Source organism: Ascaphus truei, chromosome 2 (genome assembly GCF_040206685.1).
Source record: "Ascaphus truei isolate aAscTru1 chromosome 2, aAscTru1.hap1, whole genome shotgun sequence".
NCBI classification, from domain to species: domain Eukaryota; kingdom Metazoa; phylum Chordata; class Amphibia; order Anura; family Ascaphidae; genus Ascaphus; species Ascaphus truei.
Genome location: NC_134484.1, coordinates 9,749,729 through 9,773,100, shown reverse-complemented (window position 1 = coordinate 9,773,100; position 23,372 = coordinate 9,749,729). Strand labels below are relative to the sequence as shown.

At 48.9% G+C, this 23,372-nt stretch overlaps 2 protein-coding genes across 2 annotated transcripts in view; one reads left to right on the top strand and one right to left on the bottom strand.

The window, feature by feature from the left end:
* LOC142488078 (uncharacterized) overlaps window positions 1–23,372 on the bottom strand; it is a 908,622-nt gene that overhangs the window by 209,055 nt on the left and 676,195 nt on the right. The window lies entirely within an intron of this gene.
* LOC142475473 (fucolectin-like) lies at window positions 1,326–13,854 on the top strand. The gene is made up of 5 exons (XM_075581339.1): window positions 1,326–2,423; window positions 2,550–2,597; window positions 11,203–11,279; window positions 11,461–11,743; window positions 13,178–13,854. Exons 2-5 carry the CDS (start codon window positions 2,578–2,580, stop codon window positions 13,341–13,343), a joined length of 546 nt encoding a protein of 181 aa, XP_075437454.1. The 5' UTR covers window positions 1,326–2,423; window positions 2,550–2,577; the 3' UTR covers window positions 13,344–13,854.

The window sequence follows — 23,372 nt, the reverse complement described above, 5'->3', positions numbered from 1 at the left end:
CAGTTTCACCTCTCAGTTTTATATTACAACAATTAGTAACATCAGAGAAGGATGGAGTTACATGCGAATTCATTCCATTACTGCTATCACTATCACACTATGGACAGGTCAGTGGAAGTTTCCGTGGGATAGAGCTCTGATCGGCACTATTGACATTTCATGAAGAACCCCTATCGTTTCTGATACCAGGAGAGACCTCCAGGATTTGACCGGTAAGGCAATGATTTCACATTTTTCCTTTTCTCTGATGCGACCCCATCTTTTCAGACCTAGGGGCCTATGCAGAGAGGAACGGCAAAATAAATTGCCATTGTTGTAAAAGTTCAACATTGTGGCGTATTTATTGAGCCTGATTCAGAAAGGACAAATCGTCAATCAAGTCTCAAAGTGTATGATTGGCGAGTGTTAATCGCGCCATTTCAGACTGAGCTACTTACATCTGGCTATATTTTCAGTCACTGCGGGTGAAAGTCGCGCTCGTGAGTCTCTCAAGACTTCAATTCAAGTGGGCGGGAAATTTCTAAAGTAAACACCACATTCCTGGCACAGCGTCTTAGTGACGGCTTCTGCATAGTTACATACCAGAGAAACAGCACGCGTCTCTCTGTTAAAGTGGTAGAAGCACTGTGAAGCAGCAGATACTGAAAAAAAAACCTTCTCTTTACACTTTTACAATTTTTATTAGCTACAGTCATAGACATTCAGTGACAGACAGTGTACATACTGATAGACAGACACACAGGAATATACACTGATACTCAGACAGACACACAATACTGTATACACACACATTTACAGACACTGATACACAAAGGCACAGTTGAGACATAGGCATACTGATATATACTGATCTGTACATGCATACTCACACAGATACACATAGCCACACACATGCTTATATATTGTTATATACTGTATACTGCTTATACTGTAATGCTCAGAGTTTTTGCTGACATGGCAATGTTATGTGTATAGAGGCATATTCACCCTATTGCTTTGTCAATGCCCTGTGTGCATCAGAGATTTGGGAGCCACATATAGTGACAGCAGTTGGCATGGATCTGGACAGGTTTGTGACAGCGTGATGCCCTCCCCCCAAGCCCAGCAGCTGATCGCAATGTGAAGCCCTGCACTCGGCAGCACTACTGACCCCCCCTCCCCCCAAGCCCAGCAGCTGATCGCAATGTGAAGCCCTGCACTCGGCAGCACTACTGACCCCCCCCTCCCCCCAAGCCCAGCAGCTGATCGCAATGTGAAGCCCTGCACTCGGCAGCAATACTGACCCCCCCCCCTCCCCCCAAACACAGCAGCTGATCGCGATCTGAAGCCCCGCACTCGGCAGCAGTACACATACACACACATGCATACATGCATACACACACATGCACACATACACACACATGCATACATGCATACACACACATGCACACATACACACACATGCATACACGCACATGCACACATACACACACATGCATGCATGCACATACACAATGCAAACACACACACAAGACACACACACACACACACACACACACACACACGAGACAGGGACCGGAGCAGAAGGGGGGCAGGGACCGGAGCAGAAGGGGGGCAGGGACCAGGGCAGAAGGGAGACAGCGATCGGGGCATCACACACACACACACACACCCCACCTTCTGTCTGGCAATGACGGCTCTGTAGGGAACCGGCTGCAGACCCATTGGATGGGAGCAGTCACGTGACCGCTCCTCCGCTTCCCCTTACTAACTGACAGCACTTTCCAGTGAACAGGACGGCTACTGCCGTTTTTTTCTGGCGCGCACAATTGGCGACTTCAGCGCTGAGAATTCAAGCACACATGCCGAATACCACACTTTGCCCTTTCCTGCATATGCCGAACCTAGAAACATGGCGAAATGTAAAAAAAACACGCTTCTCGCCAACACATTGGCGGGATGCTGCCGCCTAGCAAATCTCCTGGCGAAAATTTCAAATTTCGCCACTCAAGGAAGCCTCTGTGCATACGGGAAGCAAATTCTGCCGAATACATGCCGAATGGCATGTATTCGGACGACTCTGCATAGGCCCCCTAATGTCTAGAATTAGCCGAATATATCACACAAGCAAAGTGAATAAAATATATGCACACTTAGAAAATAAACACAAAACAGTACATAGCTGCTTATAGTATATTCAAACTAATCGATGAATTTATATTTAAAAATAAAACAAAAAACACCTGTGATAGATAAACAGGTCGTTACAAAAAGGATTTAGACTAAATATCAGATTAGCCTCTAGCAATCATGGTTTAAAAACACACATTATCTGGTTGGGAAGGTGGGGCTGTTAGTGGATGGGGAGGAGAAAGAGAGATAGCGTGGGGATATAAACACCGGTGTTATTCCCACAGTTACAGAGGGCAGAGGACAAGTTAAAAGTGAGTATGCGCTTCATTCCTATTTCATATAACAACCTAGAAAGAGCAGCTGGGGAATTTTCATTTAATCCTTAGAAACTAATATTCAGATCCTTAGAGTAATTTTTTATTTTATTTACTTTTAAGATATGTTAAAGATACAAGATAGAGGAAGATGATGCCGCTGCCATTAAGGTGAGAGAACCAAAAAATGCTTGGACATCTTTTTAGAAAGGAAAGATATATATATGGCGATATACCAAATAAGTAAGCATGGGAAGGAGGTTGATTCAGGGAGTAATCTGATTGCCTCAATACCCGACTAGCACCCACTCTATCCACCTTTAAGACCCACCTTAAGACACACTTGCTTAAAGAAGCATATGAGTGGCTAATACTATACACATGATACATAAAGCTTGGCCCCCTGCAAGCGCACTTACCAGAACTCCCTCCTACTGTCTGCACGTTCTTCCTACCAATGAGACTGTAAGCTCTTCGGAGCAGGGACTCCTCTTCCTAAATGTTACTTTTATGTCTGAAGCACTTCTTCCCATGACCTGTTATTTATATTATTTGTTATTTATATGATTGTCGCGTATTATTACTGTGAAGCGTTATGTACATTAATGGCGCTATGTAAATAAAGACATACAACACAATACAATTGCCAATACTAGAGTCAGGAAGGGATTAATTTTTCCCTTATGAGGCAGCATTAGATGATGTTTCACTGGGGTATTTGTTTGCCTTCTTCTGGATAAATATATGGTAAATACAAATATAGGATAAAGTATCTGTCTAAATTTAACACAGATTTGGACTCGATGGACATTTGTCTTTTTTTAACCTCATCTACCATGTAACCCACTTTGAGTCTCGGTGTCAGCTCTTACATATCTGCCGTCTCCACTTTAATTATTATTAATAATATTATCTTTTATTTGTATGGCGCCAACATATCCCACTGAGCAGTACAAGGTGGGAGGCAGGACAATAACATTGTATGACAAAGGAGCGCTAATATGTTAAGGCAAACGTGTCTCATCTGTCCTACAGTATATCCCCAGAGTATTGCATGCGGGGTTAAACCTTACTCTTTACCAATATAGAGACAGACCAGTGGACAACAAAATGAATGAACAGAAGTCTTTGACATAGTCTATTCCTGTACGTATAATACCTTATATTTGTCACTTTCTGGACACACCACAGTATGAGTTCTATTCCTGTACTATGGATTGATTTTCTTTATTCATGTAGTGTGTATCTATCTACTATATATTTCTGAAAGTGTCCTATGTGTCCGGGTCTGTATGTTTCTCCCTGTGTCCCTCCCTGTGTCCCTAGCGGCAATCTCATTGGCTCCCTTGGCCCGCCCCCGCACACCACTCATTGGCCGGACACACACATACACTCACACAGAGATACACACAGGCAGGACACTGAGACACACACAAAGATACACACACACTGAGACACACAGATACACACACACACACACACACTGAGATACACAGACAGGACACACATATACAGACAGGACACACACACACACACACGGACGGAGACACACACAAAGATACACACACACACACACACACACACACACACTGAGATACACACAGGCAGGACACTGAGTCACACACAAAGATACACACACACTGAGACACACACAGATACACACACACACACACACACTGAGATACACAGACAGGACACAGATAGACAGGACACACACGGAGATACACACAGGCAGGACACTGAGACACACACAAAGATACACACACACAGATACACACACACAAACACACACACTGAGATACACAGACAGGACACAGATAGACAGACAGGACACACACACACACACCCCCCCCATCACGTGCGCCGCCCTGCACCGGCTCCAGACGGAGGGGAAGCGCGGCCCTCCTACCCCAGCCGCTCCCTTACCTACCCGGCGCTACCTCCCCCTCAGGTAAGGCACAGCACTGGCAGTAACTCTCCTATTTCAGGCGCGGAGCCTCGCGCCTCAGGCCCACACAGGCCCCACACAGGGCGCTTCCTGCCGCCGCCTGAACACGCCTCACTCAGCCGGGCGGCACGAGGAACGGGGAGGGGGGGCGAGTCACGGGGAACGGGGAGGGGGGGCGAGTCACGGGGAACGGGGGGGGGGAGCGCGAGTCACGGGGAACGGGGGGGGGGGGGGGGGGGGGGGTGGGGCGAGTCACGGGGAACGGGGGGGGGGGGGGGGGGGGGGGGCGAGTCACGGGGAACGACCACCCGCCGAACCAGCGGGGGGACGGACGCCCGGAGGGGGGGGACATAAATTATGACAATACATATGCCCACTGCTCTCCACCCCCTCCCCCACTCCCTATCCCCACCCCTCCCTCACTCCCCTTCCCCCCCCTCCCCTCCCCCACTCCCCTTTCCCCCCCCTCCCCCACTCCACTTTCCCCCCCCTCCCCCACTCCCCTTTCCCCCCTCCCCTTTCCTCCCCCCCTCCCCCACTCCCCTTTCCCCCCCCCCACTCCCCTTTCCCCCCCCCACTCCCCTTTCCCCCCCCCACTCCCTTTCCCCCCCCACTCCCCTTTCCCCCCCCCACTCCCCTTCCCCCCCACTCCCCTTTCCCCCCCCACTCCCCTTCCCCCCCCACTCCCCTTCCCCCCCCACTCCCCTTCCCCCCCCTCCCCACTCCCTTTCCCCCCCTCCCCTTTCCCCCCCTCCAGCACTCCCCTTTCCCCCCACTCCCCTTTCCCCCCCTCCCCCACTCCCCTTTCCCCCCCCCTCCCCCACTCCCCTTTCCCCCCCTCCCCCACTCCCCTTTCCCCCCCCCTTCCCCACTCCTCTTTCCCCCCCCCCTTCCCCACTCCCCTTTCTCCCCCCCCCACTCCCCTTTCCCCCCCCCACTCCCCTTTCTCCCTCCCACTCCCCTTTCTCCCCCCCACTCCCCTTCCTCCCCCCCACTCCCCTTCCTCCCCCCACTCCCCTTTCTCCCCCCCCACTCCCCTTTCTCCCCCCCCACTCCCCTTTCTTCCCCCCCCAACTCCCCTTTCTCCCCCCCCACTCCCCTTTCTCCCCCCCCACTCCCCTTTCTCCCCCCCCCCACTCCCCTTTCTCCCCCCCCCACTCCCCTTTCTCCCCCCCCCACTCCCCTTTCTCCCCCCCCACTCCCCTTTCTCCCCCCACTCCCCTTTCTCCCCCCCCACTCCCCTTTCTCCCCCCCACTCCCCTTTCTCCCCCCCCCACTCCCCTTTCTCCCCCCCACTCCCCTTTCTCCCCCCCCACTCCCCTTTCTCCCCCCCACTCCCCTTTCTCCCCCCCCACTCCCCTTTCTCCCCCCCCACTCCCCTTTCTCCCCCCCCCACTCCCCTTTCTCCCCCCCACTCCCCTTTCTCCCCCCCCACTCCCTTTCTCCCCCCCCACTCCCCTTTCTCCCCCCCCTCCCCTTTCTCCCCCCCCACTCCCCTTCTCCCCCCCCACTCCCCTTTCTCCCCCCCACTCCCCTTTCTCCCCCCCCACTCCCCTTTCTCCCCTTTCTCCCCCCCTCCCCTTTCTTCCCCCCACCCTCCGCTCCCCTTTCTTCCCTCCGCCCTCCGCTCCCCTTTTCCCCCCGCCCTCGCTCCCTCTTTCCCCCCACCCTCCGCTCCCCTTTTCCCCCCGCCCTCCGCTCCCCTTTTCCCCCCGCCCTCCGCTCCCCTTTTCCCCCCGCCCTCCGCTCCCCTTTTCCCCCCGTCCTCCGCTCCCCTTTTCCCCTGCCCTCCGCTCCCCTTTTCCCCCCGCCCTCCGCTCCCCTTTTCCCCTCGCCCTCCGCTTCCCTTTCCTCCCGCCCTCCGCTCCCCTTTCCTCCTGCCCTCCGCTCCCCTTTCCTCCCCCCCTCGCTCCCCTTTCCCTCCCCCCCTCCGCTCCCCTTTCCCTCCCCCCTCCTCCCACCTTTCCCTCCCCCCTCCCCTCCCACCCCACCCTCCCTGCATTCACTCAACAGACACCCGCCACACTCGACACATACCTGCCGCCACACACACCTGCTGCCTCCCGCCCCTACGCACCGACATCACTGACCCACCGCCTCACACCCTAGCAGGACCCCCACTCACAGAGAGCACTCACAACCCACGCGACACCTGCCGCCTCACACCCTAGCAGGACCCCACTCACAGACAGCACTCACAACCCACGCGCCACCCGCCGCCTCACACCCTAGCAGGACCCCCACTCACAGACAGCACTCACAACCCACGCGCCACCTGCCGCCTCACACCCTAGCAGGACCCCCACTCACAGACAGCACTCACAACCCACGCGCCACCTGCCGCCTCACACCCTAGCAGGACACACGCCTCACATTTTTACATCTGTTATGTCACCAAAATATACATTGTACTGTGGTGTGCTGCCTCCCGCCCCTACGCACCGACATCACTGACCCACCGCCTCACACCCTAGCAGGACCCCCACTCACAGAGAGCACTCACAACCCACGCGACACCTGCCGCCTCACACCCTAGCAGGACCCCCACTCACAGACAGCACTCACAACCCACGCGCCACCTGCCGCCTCACACCCTAGCAGGACACACGCCTCACATTTTTACATCTGTTATGTCACCAAAATATACATTGTACTGTGGTGTGTTTACAATAAACTATTTTTAAACAACATCGTATTACATTTTATTCCATCTTTCTTTTCAACATTATTATCCAACCTTTACAACAAATACTCACCTATTGTTCCACGATTTATAAATAATACTACCTATTACGCATTTACATCCCGGGCAACGCCGGGTCTCTCAGCTAGTGTTTAATATATTTGTTATATATTTTTCTGCTTATAAGTAAATATGAAATAGTTTGCACATCCTATCTTTTTGTCATTTCTAGCAAGACGGGGTGCAGTGATCCCTATGGATGTACAGTACTGTTTCTAGGGATTTGAGGGGTCCCTTTATTTGTTCCCTTCGCGCTTATATACTGATAGTCGGTTGTTTTTTTTTTACTAACCATTCTTGCGGATTCCCAGCGGCCGGACGTAATGGCCCATCGCGAGTAACACAGCTGGGGGTCCCTGCGTCTGAATGGGACTCGCGCTGTGTGAATGCTACCGGGCTGCACCAGACTGTAAGTGACGCGCACTGAGAGAGAGACAGAATTGGTCACTCTACCTGTGCGCCTCTAACAGGTGATTGTGTGTCAGCTCCTTGTGACCTTGGGAAAGTCACTTTATCTCCCTGTGCCACAGCACCAAAAACATAGATTGTAAGCTCCGTGGGGCAGGGAGCTGTGCCTGCAAAATGTCTCTGTAAAGCTAGCAGAGCTGTACAAGAACATATTATTATTTTATTTTAATAACACAGTATTGAAGCAGGGGATCTCCGGAGCTGAACTGCATTAATTTCAGGTCTAGGGACCCCCTGCTTAGCATGTTTCCCCTGTTATGGGGTACTGGTATCCCAGCCATGTTTAAATGTCCCGGCCCACGTGACCAGGACGTTTAAACAATGGAGGGAGGTACCGGCACCCATGTCAGGGCCTGTAACATGGGAAGCCGGGGTCCCCAAGCCTGAAATGAAGCGGTTCAGCTCCGGAGACCCTCTGCTTCAATACTGTGTAATTAAAATTAAATAAAAGCAGCTTCATTACCTTAGGGGCTAGACGCTAAGGCAATCAAGGGGTTAAGCCAGAGTTCCTGATTTATTGGGGGTAAAGTGGGTGGGTGAAGGGGGTAGTTGCCCCAGGTTGGGTGGATAGGCCTACAGGGAAGGTTGCGGGAGGGGTTAATAACCCCTTCATTACATTAGCAGTAGTAACCGCTAAGGTCATGAAGGGGTTAACCCCGTCCACTACCGACTCGAGAGGCCTAACCACATACCCTGTGGAAACTACCCCCTTCACCAACCCCCTCTGCCCCAATAAACATTAAAATACAATATAAACACTAATACACTCATTGATTCCCTCCTCCCCTCCCCCACAAATCCCTATTATCCATATCTGGATAATAGCGCATTTGCCCATTACAAAAATAACACAGTATTGAAGCTGGGGTCTCCGGTGCTGAACTCTTACTGCGCGTCTCCTACAGACTGATGCAGCCCGGTAGGATTCACACAGCGCGAGTCCCATTCAGACGCAGGGTCCCTCGCTGCGTTAACCCTGACGGGCCATTACCGCAAGCTATGCGCTGTCCCGCGGAGGCTCCACGCTTTGCACACTGCACCGGCACATGCTCTCCGGCACATGCTCTCCGGCACATGCTCTCCGGCAGCTCTTTGCTACGAGATGCTACATCTGCATTAGGAACTATTTTCTGCCAGTGGTGGGGCTGGCACTCCCCTTGTCTACAGATTTACTACCGTTTGCAGTCTGTAGACTTTGAAGGATAAACCCCAAAGCTCATATCAAAGTCTCTAGAAGAGAACCATGGGATTCAGACACACTTCCAACACGCTGACCTTACCAGTTACTAATTACCGTCGCTATTTTTTCAGCCTAAATGCTTCTCCTGTTTTTTTTTTTTTTACATGGTTAAATCCAACATTTTATAATAAACAACTATTACACCCAAGAAATACTTTTCACACATGAACAAGTAAATATTTAAGAAACAGAAGGTAAGTAGATAGTCATGAATGTAAAACATCAGTGATCTGGTAAAATGTATCAACATTATTACTCCCAATAAATGCATGTTCTGTCCGTCCTCTCGAGCACCTAGGAATCTCTATCTTCTACATGGGTATAATATGGGTTCTTAATGGGTGATTGCTTTGCCACGGGAGACCAGGTTATTTACACCTTTTTACCAGGATCATTCATTGAGCAAAACAAGGTAATTAAATCAATTTCAATTTATTCGACATAAACACACAATGGAACACAAAATACAGACAAAAAAAACACACTTACTTGGCGACTCGGGTCAAAAACTAGACATTCCTAGGTGCAGGGAACTCTTTGGGAGAGTTTTACACCCCGGAGGACTGCCATTGATCTCCGGACCTGTTACTCCGCCTTTCCCCGCTGACCAAATGCCATTCACACCTCTGGGCTCCTCTGGCTGCTTTGAACTCTGATGTCCAGCAGACTTACCGGCGCCTATGGGTTAGCTCGAGGCAGCCTGTTTGGACATCTGTTCCAAATGTAAAAAGCACATTACATTATATTATGTTTTAATACACTTCGGAGTCTTAGGGGACAGGGAATAGAAATGGAAAAATGTAGTAGTTATATTTCTATCTGCCTTATTCCCCACACACTTTCCCTTGGACTCAGTTTGAACTCTGTGTCCCCCCCCCCCAACCTTATATACGGTTGGGGCACCACAAACCCTATACTGGTTGTTGGTCTCTTTAGCACTTAGCACCTTAACCTAGGGATTCCCTCAGCTACAGGAATACATTTTATCCCTGTGCCCCATTCTCCTTTCTGGGCTGTGCTGAAGCAGGGAACCTTAGTGGTGAGTCGCGCTTACGGTTTCAAGGGGAGATATTGCTCGGACAATGTGCCTACATGTATCCGAAAATCAGGCATGATTCCCGGGTACATTTATGAGGGGAACTGGCAACTCCGGACCCCAACCTCCTAGGCACATTTTGCCAACGGTTCCTCCGCAAACCTCCCCCCTCCCCCCTTGAATCTCATCCCCTAGCAATCCCTGCTCGCTGGCATGCCCGGAAAGGGAAAAAAAAACAAAAATGCTTTTATTACAGACAGTATAATGTGATCATACAATGTTACTGGGTCCAACAGCTAACACTCTGGGACCCTTATACACGTAGCAGGGGTAACCAAAATGGGCTTAACCTTTATTATAGAGCCTGGTTACCCCCTCCCATCACAGGTATTATAATATATATATATATACGTATACGTATATGTACTGTATATATATATATATATATAGTTTTCATTTCACATAAATAATATCCGAGTGTTATTTGAATGATTGTTTTGCGTATTTTAGTTCCTATCTTACTAGATCTCTATTTCTGGCTCACCTATAATCTCACTCCCCCTTCCCTCCCGCTCTCTGTATAATCAGTCACATTTCCGGTTCTGTTTCCCTAATTATCCCTCCTTAGATTAATGATAGGTGTTAGGCTGGGAAATCCCAGGTAATGACCCCCGGCGCCCCCTCCCCTCCTCACTGCTTTATGCTTTCCATGATGCAAAGGGGAAGAGGCAGTAAAAGCCAAACCAAATCACCTGACTCAGTGTGGGGTTTCCTCCTGAAATGTCATGTTTGTGTAGTTGTTAAAAGAGAAAATAAATACTGTAGCATAATACTCCCGGTCCTTGTTCCAGAGATATTTGAGTGCTGGGGATGACACAGAAAACTACACATATGGCCAAGTGGTCATTAAAATAAATTTTCAATGTTACCTCCTGATGATGTTGCAGCCTTCTATTGGCGGCCAAAGTGAGTCTGACTCTGCAGCCATTCTGTGTGTAGTATGTAAATATTCTTACCCGTTGCCGGTACTGCGGTAACCAGGGTGTCCCAAGTGATTAGGGACCCAAGGATCATCTCTGGTTCAGTGCAGAAAAATAGAAAACATCCCCAACAATATTAGGCAGAGCATCCTGGCTGTGTTAAACGTGCTCCTAATTTATCACAACAAAAAACCTTTATTGCAACTGATGTCTTAGTAAAGGATAGATTAGTACATCATTAATGGGATATACAATGATTGTATAACCTGCTTAAACCATATCTCACATAGTGTTGATTTTAGTTACTATTCAACAGTTTCTTATGAAGTCTACGGATGACCCTGTGTTTTCCTCCCTTTAGTATGAAGCTCCTTATGCTTTTTGTATCCATGCTTGGGATGCAGGGCAGCGGTCATTCCTGCGAGCTTCAGCCAGGAGGTAAGAAAATCCCCAGATGTTTAATATCTTTTGTCTTTGCGAATTTACCTCCCTTTTTATACTCTGTGGAGAGCTTCCATTTTAATCTCCGGGACACTTCATATCTCAAACGCTGAACGAAACATCCAACTTTAAACAGCAACAATAGATCTCTTAGACTTCGGTTATATTTCTCTTGCAGGGACAAATGTAGCAAGAAATGGTGAAGCAATCCAGAGTTCCGACTATGTCTATAAACCAATGGGATACGCCAACCAAAGCATAGATGGGAACCGTGAAGGAAATTATCATCAAGGCTCTTGTACTCACACCAAGAAGGAAAAAGACCCCTGGTGGATGCTGGACCTGAAAAATAGCTATAGCATTGGACCTATTGTAATAGTGAACAGACAGGACTGTTGTTCGGAGCGACTTAATGGAGCCGAGGTCCGTGTAGGAAACTCGCCAAACAATGACAATCCTGTGTGAGTCCCAGCAAGATATTCCTTTTCCAATGTAGGGATATAAAGTGTGCTATAAAGCAGGGGTGCGCAAACTAGGGGGCGCGAGATTTGTTTTGGGGGGCGCGGTGGTTGAAGAGGCCCAGCGCACTTCACCAAGGCATTTAATTTAAATGCAGAGGGATTGCATGGCATCTGCAACTTCACTTACTGTGATTCAGTCGGCTTTGTTGACATCAAACGTCATGTCACATCACCCCACTGCGTCATTTTGACACTCAGACCAGGTTAGGGGGGCGCGAGCAGGAGGGGAGAGCTGGCACGGGGGCGCAAGGCAAAAAGTTTGCACACCCTGCTATAAAGTATCCAAGCAAGTATTACTCACTTTGGCCATGAGTGAATATACGGTACCTATAGAGAATATTCACTAACGTGTGACACCCTATTACCTATTACTACTCTATTATATTTTTAAATAGGTCAATAAGTGATCATATCTGCCTCACGTCTGTGTAAGAGACTCTGATCGATGCAGAAAGCTCGTTAAATCAGGGCTCGTAATGTGACATTACCTACAAGAGGAACAGACGTTGTATTTCCTGTGATTAATGCATATCCTCAAAGCTAAATGTATGCAAAAACAATGGCTATTTTACAGAGGCAGCCACCAGAATTAGAACTCTTGCCTGGGAAATTCTGGGGCAGTCTCATAGTAAATGCCTCAACAGACTGAATGGGACTGCAGGGACCCCCTGCTGTGGTAATCCGATGGGCCATCAAGAATTTCACAGAAATGTTGAAGCATTTTCTGTGAGACTGCCCCAGAATCTCCCAGAATTTCCCAGGTAAGTGTTCTAATACTGGTGGCTGCATCTGTACAAGCATAGATTTAATAGCACATTCTTATAGCATAACGTTGTGTTATTTTACAAATGTGACTTGAAATCAGAGGATTTAATCCCATTACAATACTGTGTCAAATAATTTCTCCCACCAAATCACTTACTGACCAACAAGATATTAACAGAGACAAATTCAGTGCAAAGTGCCTCAATATATTTACACGTCTAAAAAGTCTTTGTTGCCATTGACTTAACGCCAGTGATCAGGCACATTGTTTGCGTGACTAACATCTCCACTCATCATTAAATCTGCTGAGAAGCAGAAGGAAGCTTCTTTAATTGGCGAGAACTCTATGTCCGTCATTGTTTTGCATTGTTCATCCTTGTGACTAAGGACCGTGTTTGGAGAAAATAGAAAATAATATATATGACATTTTCCCCTTATAATTAGGTAGAGTTTGCTGCTATATAAACTACACATGATTTATCTGAGCTCAGTGGAGACCTCCTACAAAGACTAATCATGATATAGTTGTATATGCATTTGTGTGCAAGGCTTGTGGTTTGTACCTTTATATATTTGTGTGTAAAATTCCTCTGTTCCTTTTCCCTGCAGATGTGGCACAGTCACTAGCGCTGACTCAATCATCACTTTTTGCTGCAACGGGATGCTGGGTCGTTATGTCAGTGTGGTTATCCCTGGAGCCTCGGAGATTCTCACACTGTGTGAAGTGGAAGTCTATGAGGAGATAGCAAAACTGGAGCGTCATGTCTGCTGGTAGATCTTATCCGCATCATGTTACAACTTCATGTATCAATTTATCTTCCTGACATACCCAGATTGAGCCAAAACCCCTGTTTCTTTTTTTTTTTTTATCCAGTGGCACAGATCCTAGTCCTGTTTAAACATTCCAGGTACTGTAAGGAATTCTTCAACAAAGACACATTTTCTAATGCAAAACATTTATTGACATCTATGAGAGAGATTGAGGGAGAGAGAACACAATGTTTTGGGCCTTCTCTTTGCCCTTCATCAGGTCTGCATCAGAAGGGCTTCCACCCAATAAAGATTTGTGTATTTCTATTTTCTGTGCCTACACCTGGAATACATATCGCTAAAGCTTTGCATCAGAAACCACGATGAATGAATCTCTTGCATGGCATCTCTAATCCTTTAGGTGGGCTGCTTCTTCTTATATTCTCGGATATACTGTGTCTAGAAGGAGGGAATTTTGATCTAAAATCTGGAGACCCTGGAATGTGGTTTATTTGATGTGAATTAATCATATTGTAGTTGCCCATTGATGTTGATCTTATCATTCAAATAAATCTTCCAGCGCACTGAATTCTTTCCATCTGCCAGAATTATTAGGATCCAAGAACCAAAAAAGAGGTCAGAGGATTATTCACTAAACTGCGGTTTTGCCGATCGAGGGCACTTTCATGGAAACTCCTCTTGACCGCTCCGCACATATGTAAATGTTTGGCATTAAAGACAAATATACTGTATATCTTTATTTGGATAGCGCCATACGTAGGACTTCACAGCAGTAACAGATGCAGCAAAATAATATGATACGTAACGGAAAACGGTGCTTCAAACATAAGTCAATATTAAGAAAAGGAGGCCCTGCCCCGAAGAGCTTGCAATCTAAGTTTGGATTGTTTGTAGGTAGACAGAAGGTAAACATTTCTTACCGAGCATCCATACCTTGATCCCCTATGCCCCTTTACATTTCTGGTCTGTGCTGAAACAGGAAATCCTGGCGGTGAGCTGTAAGAACGTTTTCAGGTAGGATTTTGACCGGAGCACTGTGCTTCCATGTATTCGAGAATCTGACCTGATTTCTGGCTACATGTTTGGGGTATCCAGTAACTCTGGAACCCCGCTACATAGCCACAATCTGTAAAGACTTTCTCCGCAAAACCCACCCTGAAACTCATAGCCTAGCAATCTCTGCTTGCTGGCACTCCTGGAAAGGCAAAAACATAAAAATTCTTTATTGTTGCATATTTTACATACAGGCAGAGCAGTACATACACACAACAGTCAGGTCCAAGAGCTGACACTCTAGGACCCCAAAACATGAATCAGGGGCAACCAAGTGGGCTTAACCTTTATTAGTGAGCCTGGTGTCAAGGTTCTGCTCGCCACAAACCAGGACCGGACCGCGAGGCTGAGGTGGGGTTGTAAAAGCACCGACCTGAGACCGCGCAGGCTGATCCGGGTTGCGCAGTTCGTAGTCGTATGTCGCAGGATCAGGATTGGAGAAGACAGCGTCGTCGTTGTACAAGCCAGGGTCAGAACAGGAGACGTCAGGATAAACATTGTCCATGCAGGAGTTTGGCAACAAGGAGATAGGAGAGACCCGCTTCAGCTTAGGAGCGCGGGGTTGGCCTTTGCGCGAGCGACGACCATGGCCCATGGTGCTGGTCACAGGAGATGGTAGGCAGACCAGAATAGCACACCGTCTTGCTGTACGGGTGCACCAGTGCTACAACGCAAAAGTCCTGAGCGGGCAAGGGAATCCACTGTTTCAGCGCAGGAACCAGGACACGGCCTCTCTATATTAGGGAAAGAGTAGGCCCCAGGAACCAGGAAGCTGTAGATACAGGGAAACCTCCGCTTCAGTGCAGGAATCCAGGAGACTGCAGAACGCAGGGACGAACCTCTACTTGTGCAGGAATCCAGGAGGCTGAAGGACGCAGGGACGAAACCTCTGCTTCAGCACAGGGGAACAGAAGCTGAAGGACGCAGGGAATACCTCCGTATCAGCACAAGGAAACAAGCGGCTTGAAGGGAGCTGAAGGATGCAGGACGTAACCTGGAATCAGCATGGGAGAACAAGCGGCTAGAAGGAAGCTGAAGGACGCAGGGCGTGACCTGGTATCAGCAAAGGGGAACAAGCGAGAGCTTGTGGCAAAACAGATGACATCCAGTTAGGACTATGCTCGGCAAGGAGCATTATGGGCAAGCAATACTTAAAGGCCAGCGGGCCAATCCCCGGCGGGGGTGTGAAGGTACTGCCCCTAATGAGTGAATGCAAGTATAGTTTGCAATGAAAGGCTGCACAGGTGCAATAGATACCAGAGGGAGTGTGTATTGCTTTGGTGAGTGAATCCAGGCTGCAGCAAACATCAGGAGAGGTGCTCCAGGACTGCACAAGTCTGCACGGTAAAGCAACCAGTAAACCGCGGAGCGGATTCCTTACAGTACCCCCCCCTTCACGCGAGACCTCCGGGCGAACATGAGCACACCTAGAGTTGGGGGACCGGGAATTGTTGCTGAACCGTCTAGGATTGGGGGTAGAGTCGTGGTCCAGAGACTCGTGGTTACTCCTTAGTGTACCCCCACCCCATGGTGAAAACTGCGGCCAGACAGGGCCATCCATGGGTCTCGGAGACATCGAGTTGTTCCTAAAGTTCTTTAGGTGGAAAGGGGATCCGTAAACGAGCAGTTCCTTGGTGAGTACAGTTCTAGGATATGAGATTGATGGAAGAAACATCCTTGGTACATGGCTTGCCTTGCAAAATGTCTTGGAAATCCAGGGCTGTGAAGAACCAGAGAGTTCCAGAGCAAAAACGGTAGAAGAACCCCCACTGAAAGCCCAGTCCTTAATAAAGAAACCTGAATCTAGAATCAGCGGCCCTGATAGTTGATCGAATACACCAGGAGAAACTTTGTAACAGAAAAAGTCTTGGCTGACCACTGCATGTTGGAATTTGCGAGGAATTTTTCCTCTAGAAGGCTCCCAAGTAATAGTTAGTAAAGGTATAGGCTGGTTAGAAACATCTCCCGGTATTGGTATGGAAGGTGACAAGGCAAGCAGTAAACCTGGCATAGGGACCGAAATCTTGGGATACGTACAGAGTATTTCCAACTGAGAGGAAATAACAGGGGCAACCGAAAATTCCGAGGGACAAAACCATGGTTTAGCAGGAGCAGAGAAGCGAACAACAGTAGAGCTCTCTAATACTGGGAAATCTTCATTGGGAGAATATATTGTCAGTGAATCAGGAATAGTCCTTGGGATCTTCAAATCAGTAGCTTGAGAAAAAGGCAGAGCCAGGGTAGTGGTGGGAGGGAAGCTAACATCAGAATCTGAAGTCTGTACCTCAATGACAGGGCCCTGAGAATCAACAAGCAGCAAGTATGAACTATGAAAACTCTTAATGACATGCACCTTAGGAGTACAAAGAGTCTTCTCTAAAACTGCAATGGCCCTAACCACAGGGGTACCTAACCTGACAAAAACATGAATTGGTGTGTTTTCTAGTGCAAAATCTCTGATCACAGGACTCCTAACCGATAGTGAGGGTATCTGGGTTTGATTAGAGAAAAAATCAGATGTATTGATAAGTGACATAGAAACACTTACTGAGATTCTAAATTTGCTGGACATGTGAGAAAAAATACCCTTTAAGACAGGAGCTTTAATTTCTTCCCAGAGTAACCCCGTGTTTGCTGGGGCATATTTAGACACAGTACTGAGGGACTGGGTTTCAGCAAAGGCAGGACAGCTAAACAGCTCAGAGTTAAACCCCAGGACTTGTAATATATGCATGGTGACCTCAGACAGTACTAAGGGAGTGACCACAGATATGCTGATCCCTGGAGAATTAGCCTGGAGAGAGAAATCAGGGGAACCCCCAGACAGGATACTCCTTGTAGAAAGAGCTTCAGAATCAGAAGGGGAATCATTACCTCTCAGAGTCTCAAAACTAGAAAGACACAATTCAGCGAAAAGAGAAAGAGTGTGCAAGCTTTTTACTAATCTATATGGAAAAGCGTCACTTTTGGGAGAAAACCGTGCGTCAGCAACCATTCCTGGGAACATAATATGAACCCCAGGAGAGACATACAGACTACTGTATGCCTTTAACCCTAAGCTTAAAGAGGAGGAGAACTCAGACAGTACATGGGGGTTACTCATAACTGCACTGGTCTCTGAAGTAGGTATTTGGTAAGGAATGTCTGGGAAACCAGAACTTACTGCAGACTCCATAATGTGGGAACTATGCGCTGAAGCAGGGATCACCGCTATGTGGGCGACAGGCTGGTTCAGTGAAATACCCGGGAGAAGGAACTCTGCGACTAAGCTTAGGGAAAAACCTGACTCCTGAATACATTTAACAGGAACCAGAACTTTAGCCGAAGTCTCCGGAGACGAAACTGCGGAAACTTGAGCTGAAGCAGGGGATTTATAGCAAAGAATATCTAGAGACTCCGTACGGTTATGGGAATCCCTCAATGCAACCTCTGCTGTCTGACTTGTGGACTCATTCTCTGAGGCTAAAACGAAGGCATTAACTTGGAGGCAGCAAGAATTTACAGGGGTTAATGCAGACAATGCCTGAGAGTAAAACACAGGAAATTTTTTCTCTGTATTAGAAGAGACAAGGGATCTCTCCTCTGGAGCTAGGGGCGTGACCGTGGCTGGCAGAGAACAGGGAATTATCAAAGGAGACTCAGAGAGCTGCCCCTCAGGGGTTAATACAGAAATGACCCTGGGAACAGAACTTAGGGATTCTTTCTCTGACGGGGAAAGCGCACAGAACTGCCTAGCAGAGTTTAAAGCTGGAAAACCCTGAAGAGCTGGAGTGACAGATTCGGAGTTAGAAATAGGAGAACTAATGAACTTATTCTCTGATACAAGAACATTAGTGCTGGGTAGAGCAACATATGTATTCTCCAGAGGGACCTCACAGGACTGATCGGCAGGGGTTAACGAAAACATATCATTGGTGTCAGGAAACCCGGGTATACAATCAGAGCTGGAGACTGTGGTAGTTACTACGTTGGGAGATTTTGGTAATAGTTCTGTTAGGTTATCTCCCGGAGAGAGAGATACGTCCCCCGGTTTAGCAACAGGACTGGTAGCCGAGGGATACCGCCAAACGACGGCGTGAGCGGCTAAGAGACGATCCTGTTTTAACAAGCAATCATCCAATGCACGGGAAAGTACATGCATTGTCTCATGAGCGAGAGCCACCATGACGGAAGGTTCCAGGAATACTATAGGAATGTCCAAGGATTTTGTCAGGGCATTGAGTGTACTACAGGCGTTGACCAGTTCCACAGGACACAGTTCCTCCCCAGTTAAAGGGGAATCAGGGGAGCAAGCAATTTTAGCAATGGCCAAAACACTGGCCAGATACTGTTTTAAGTCTCTGAGGCAGTAAGCCTTATAAACCAGATTATTACGGCATTTCTTTTGCAAGGGAGTCAAGCCCTCCAACATAAACGAATCTTCCATCAGAGGAATTATATCGCACAAATAATTATCCTCAAACTGGGACTGGTCTACAGGCTGGGACAGGTTTTTAGGAAAAAACTTACCAACCCACACCTCAGCGGGGTCCGAGTTTGTAGGGCCGAGCATACTGTCAAGGTTCTGCTCGCCACAAACCAGGACCGGACCGCGAGGCTGAGGTGGGGTTGTAAAAGCACCGACCTGAGACCGCGCAGGCTGATCCGGGTTGCGCAGTTCGTAGTCGTATGTCGCAGGATCAGGATTGGAGAAGACAGCGTCGTCGTTGTACAAGCCAGGGTCAGAACAGGAGACGTCAGGATAAACATTGTCCATGCAGGAGTTTGGCAACAAGGAGATAGGAGAGACCCGCTTCAGCTTAGGAGCGCGGGGTTGGCCTTTGCGCGAGCGACGACCATGGCCCATGGTGCTGGTCACAGGAGATGGTAGGCAGACCAGAATAGCACACCGTCTTGCTGTACGGGTGCACCAGTGCTACAACGCAAAAGTCCTGAGCGGGCAAGGGAATCCACTGTTTCAGCGCAGGAACCAGGACACGGCCTCTCTATATTAGGGAAAGAGTAGGCCCCAGGAACCAGGAAGCTGTAGATACAGGGAAACCTCCGCTTCAGTGCAGGAATCCAGGAGACTGCAGAACGCAGGGACGAACCTCTACTTGTGCAGGAATCCAGGAGGCTGAAGGACGCAGGGACGAAACCTCTGCTTCAGCACAGGGGAACAGAAGCTGAAGGACGCAGGGAATACCTCCGTATCAGCACAAGGAAACAAGCGGCTTGAAGGGAGCTGAAGGATGCAGGACGTAACCTGGAATCAGCATGGGAGAACAAGCGGCTAGAAGGAAGCTGAAGGACGCAGGGCGTGACCTGGTATCAGCAAAGGGGAACAAGCGAGAGCTTGTGGCAAAACAGATGACATCCAGTTAGGACTATGCTCGGCAAGGAGCATTATGGGCAAGCAATACTTAAAGGCCAGCGGGCCAATCCCCGGCGGGGGTGTGAAGGTACTGCCCCTAATGAGTGAATGCAAGTATAGTTTGCAATGAAAGGCTGCACAGGTGCAATAGATACCAGAGGGAGTGTGTATTGCTTTGGTGAGTGAATCCAGGCTGCAGCAAACATCAGGAGAGGTGCTCCAGGACTGCACAAGTCTGCACGGTAAAGCAACCAGTAAACCGCGGAGCGGATTCCTTACACCTGGTTACCCCTAAGCCCAGTGTGACGGTAGGGGTAACCAGGCTCTCAAATAAAGGTTAAGCCCGTTTTGGTTACCCCTGATCCGTGTATAAGGGTCCAAGAGAGTTAGCACTTGGGCCCAGTTACATTGTATCTTTACCATGTGTTACCTGTAATAAGATTTTTTTTGTGTTTTTCCCTTTCCGGGCATGCAATTAAGCAGGGATTGCTAGGGTATGAGTTTCAAGGGAGGGTTTGCGGAGGAACCGTTTACAGAATGTGCCTAGGAGGTTGGGATCCAGAGTTGTCGGTTCCTCTATAAATGTACCCAGGAATCATGCCTGATTCTCGGATACATGTAGGCACATTGTTCCGACAATACTTTCCCTTGAAAACGCAAGTACGACTCACCATTAGGATACCCTGCTTCAGCACAGCCCAGAAAGGTGAATGAGGCTCAGGGATTAACTGGTATCCCTGAGGGAATCCCTAGGTTAAGGGTGTCACGGGAGACCAGGCATTTACACCTTTTATATATCGGGATAATAACACTGAGCAAAACGAGTTGATGAAATAAATTGTCATTTATTTACTTAAACAGGCAAACACACTATGAGACACAAAATACATGAGAAAGACACACTTACAGGGGGTCTGGGGCAAAGAACTATCTTTTCCTGGTTGAAATAGGCAAAGAAAAAAAAGTTTTTAGTGACCGGGACTGTCCTGGAACTCGAATCGGCATGAAGTTCCTGACGCCACCGCTGTCTTTCTTCCGGAGGTGCTGAAATCCCTTGACCGAGAGTTAGTCCCAAACGTCCTGGAACTGTTTTCGGCTTGCAATCCTAGCCGTGAACGCTACGTTCAATTCTCAGAACTTGGCCCGAAAATATTCTGCCTTGAAATTTCTGAAGCCGGCGCGCTACTATTTCTCCGAGAGCCTCTTTTGGTAGTTTCAAATTTTCTGGTGCTGTTCTGGTCTTTAGAATCTGCTCTCCGGATTGGCTGAGGGTTGCTTATAGTATTGCAGAGTTCATTCATCAAATACTACAGCCAATCCGAGCGGGAGAAATTTCCTACCAGCCAATCAGAGAGATGTCAGTCTTCTGAAGCCATGCAAGCGGATCTTAGGCATCTACCAAGGGCACACGCCCACCTGGCACCTCAGCCACTTGGTATGCAGAAGCCACCCGCTGGTTTAGGCTCCTCACAGTCTGGGACGGCACATGGTAGTCCGAGGACTTCCATTCATCCCAGGACGTGGGTACTCAGCTTAAACCTCCTGCCCAAATGTTCTTCACACTTCTGACATCATCTGTGGCTTTCATGTCCGATGTCTGGGTAGACACAGTGGCACCAACTTGGGATCTGAAAGTCCCAGTTCATTACTATGCACACATGAAATGTATTTTAAATACACTGTTTAATGGCCAACTATTGAACGGAGTGGATGTGCACCTCCTGAGCTCCGGACCCCAGAGCTACAAATTACATAATATATTACACCCAAGAGACAAGGAAAATACCCCAACCTTATTAACAATTGATCTGGTGGCTGGAGAATACCCTGGCAGGGGGTAAAAACAGTAAAAAAGAGGTAAATCTGTATGCCTGCATCCACGAGCTCCCAGGGCCAAAAATCCAAGATGGCGCCCTCCCGCGCCCGACAATAAAGACAATAATAAAGAACACAGTGAGGACTGGGAGAAACGGGAAGGTGAGGGACCACCCTGCGCAGACCTCGGTGTTGAGAGGGGGAGAACTATCGGGGTGAGAGGCTGCGGGAGCCACGGTGACCATCTTTTGGCGTGCTGCCAGACTGAGCCCTGATCCTGTTTTCCCCGCGAGCCCGCGATTGCAGTAGGGGGCAGGGGAGGTAAGAAAAGACCCTACCTGCCTACCTGACAGAGGTCTGACAGCGGAGAGTCCCAGAGATCTGGAGCGGCGGCGAGAAGACTGGTGAGGCTGCATTGCGGGGAGCGGCGGCCATCTTGGTTTGGCGCTCCGCGGTGGTGCAGCTGAGGTGTGCGCCCCTGCGCCTTGCCCTGCAACTTAGTGGACAGACTGGGACCGGCCCCAGGGATAGGGGGCACGGTGAGGGGCAGTGAGCGGCGGCCGGGGGGAGAGATAGAGTAGCGGAGGCTCGGGCTCCCCTTCTCTCAGGGACAGAACTCACAAGATGGCCGACGGAGGGGATCTGTGAGGGAGGACCAGCTGGTTTACCCCTGAGGTTGCTGCTGATGCGCGGACTTTATTCCACCCCAGGTCTCAGACATCCATTGCACAGCAAACAACAGTGAGCTGTTGCAGGCCTGGGAGGCAGATTAAGTCAGCCAGCGGAGCACAAGTATAGGATCTCTGCTGAGGACTGTCCCTATCTCACACCCCCCATCAAGTTCTGTACCCTACAACTGCCTGCACTAAACAATAACAATAAATACTGTACAAAAACACACCCCACTACATCAAAATCTTTAGTAAAAGCTCACCTGAAAAGCAATGCATTAACCACCCTTCTGCATTAAAGGCACAGCTTCCCCAAGAAAATAAGTAAATAAACACACAAAAAAAAAAAAAACAGCCTGCTATCAACCAAGGTGCTGCTGTAGAATAACTGCAACACTCACAAGAAGCTATACATGGGGGGACATCCGGTGAAGTCGGGGAGCATGGTCGGCTAGCTGAGGAGCTCCCGGCACCCTCACGAATAACTCACTAGAACGAGCGATCCAAACCATGTAAAAATCCACAAAAAGCGAACAGACAACACAGTAAACAAAGAGGAAGATGCTGGCCCAGCCAAAAGGGAACCAGGGCCCAGGAGTCACAAAGTATTTCACTCCAACACATCGCCCCATAGAACAGTGCGGGGACTCCCAAGATGGCGCCGAAGAAGCAGCCCACGCGACCCTAACGGATGCAGCCCCCGAATTAGGCTCATCAGAAATGCAAGAAATAGGGTTGAATAAAAGCTATTTCGAAGCCCTGTTCCACAGAATGCACAAAGAATTGCGCAAAGAAATCCAGTCAGATATGAACATCGCGCTGGAGGGTCTAAGGACAGAGATACACGGGCTAACAAAGCGCACTGATGTGCTGGAGCGCAAAGTCACCGATGTAATAGGTTCACAGCACACCACAGAAGACGAAGTCACAAGACTAGGCCAAGAAGTCGCTGAACTGAGAGACGCCCTGGATGAGCAAGAAGACAGAGACCGAAGACAAAATCTGAGAATACGAAATATACCTGAGACGATCTCTGCCGCAGTACTCCACACCTACCTTCGCACCTTATTTCTGAACTAGCCCCAGACCTGTCGGATCACGATCTCCAAATGGACAGGGCACATAGGGCGCTGGGCCCCAA

Bases quoted from the DNA above. Each gene is read 5' to 3' on its own strand.
- LOC142475473 (XM_075581339.1), top strand. From the start codon at position 2,578: ATGATGCCGCTGCCATTAAG. The intron at 11,280-11,460 runs GTAAGAAAATCC...TTTCTCTTGCAG, and splicing joins CTGCGAGCTTCAGCCAGGAG to GGACAAATGTAGCAAGAAAT. The intron at 11,744-13,177 runs GTGAGTCCCAGC...TTTTCCCTGCAG, and splicing joins CCAAACAATGACAATCCTGT to ATGTGGCACAGTCACTAGCG.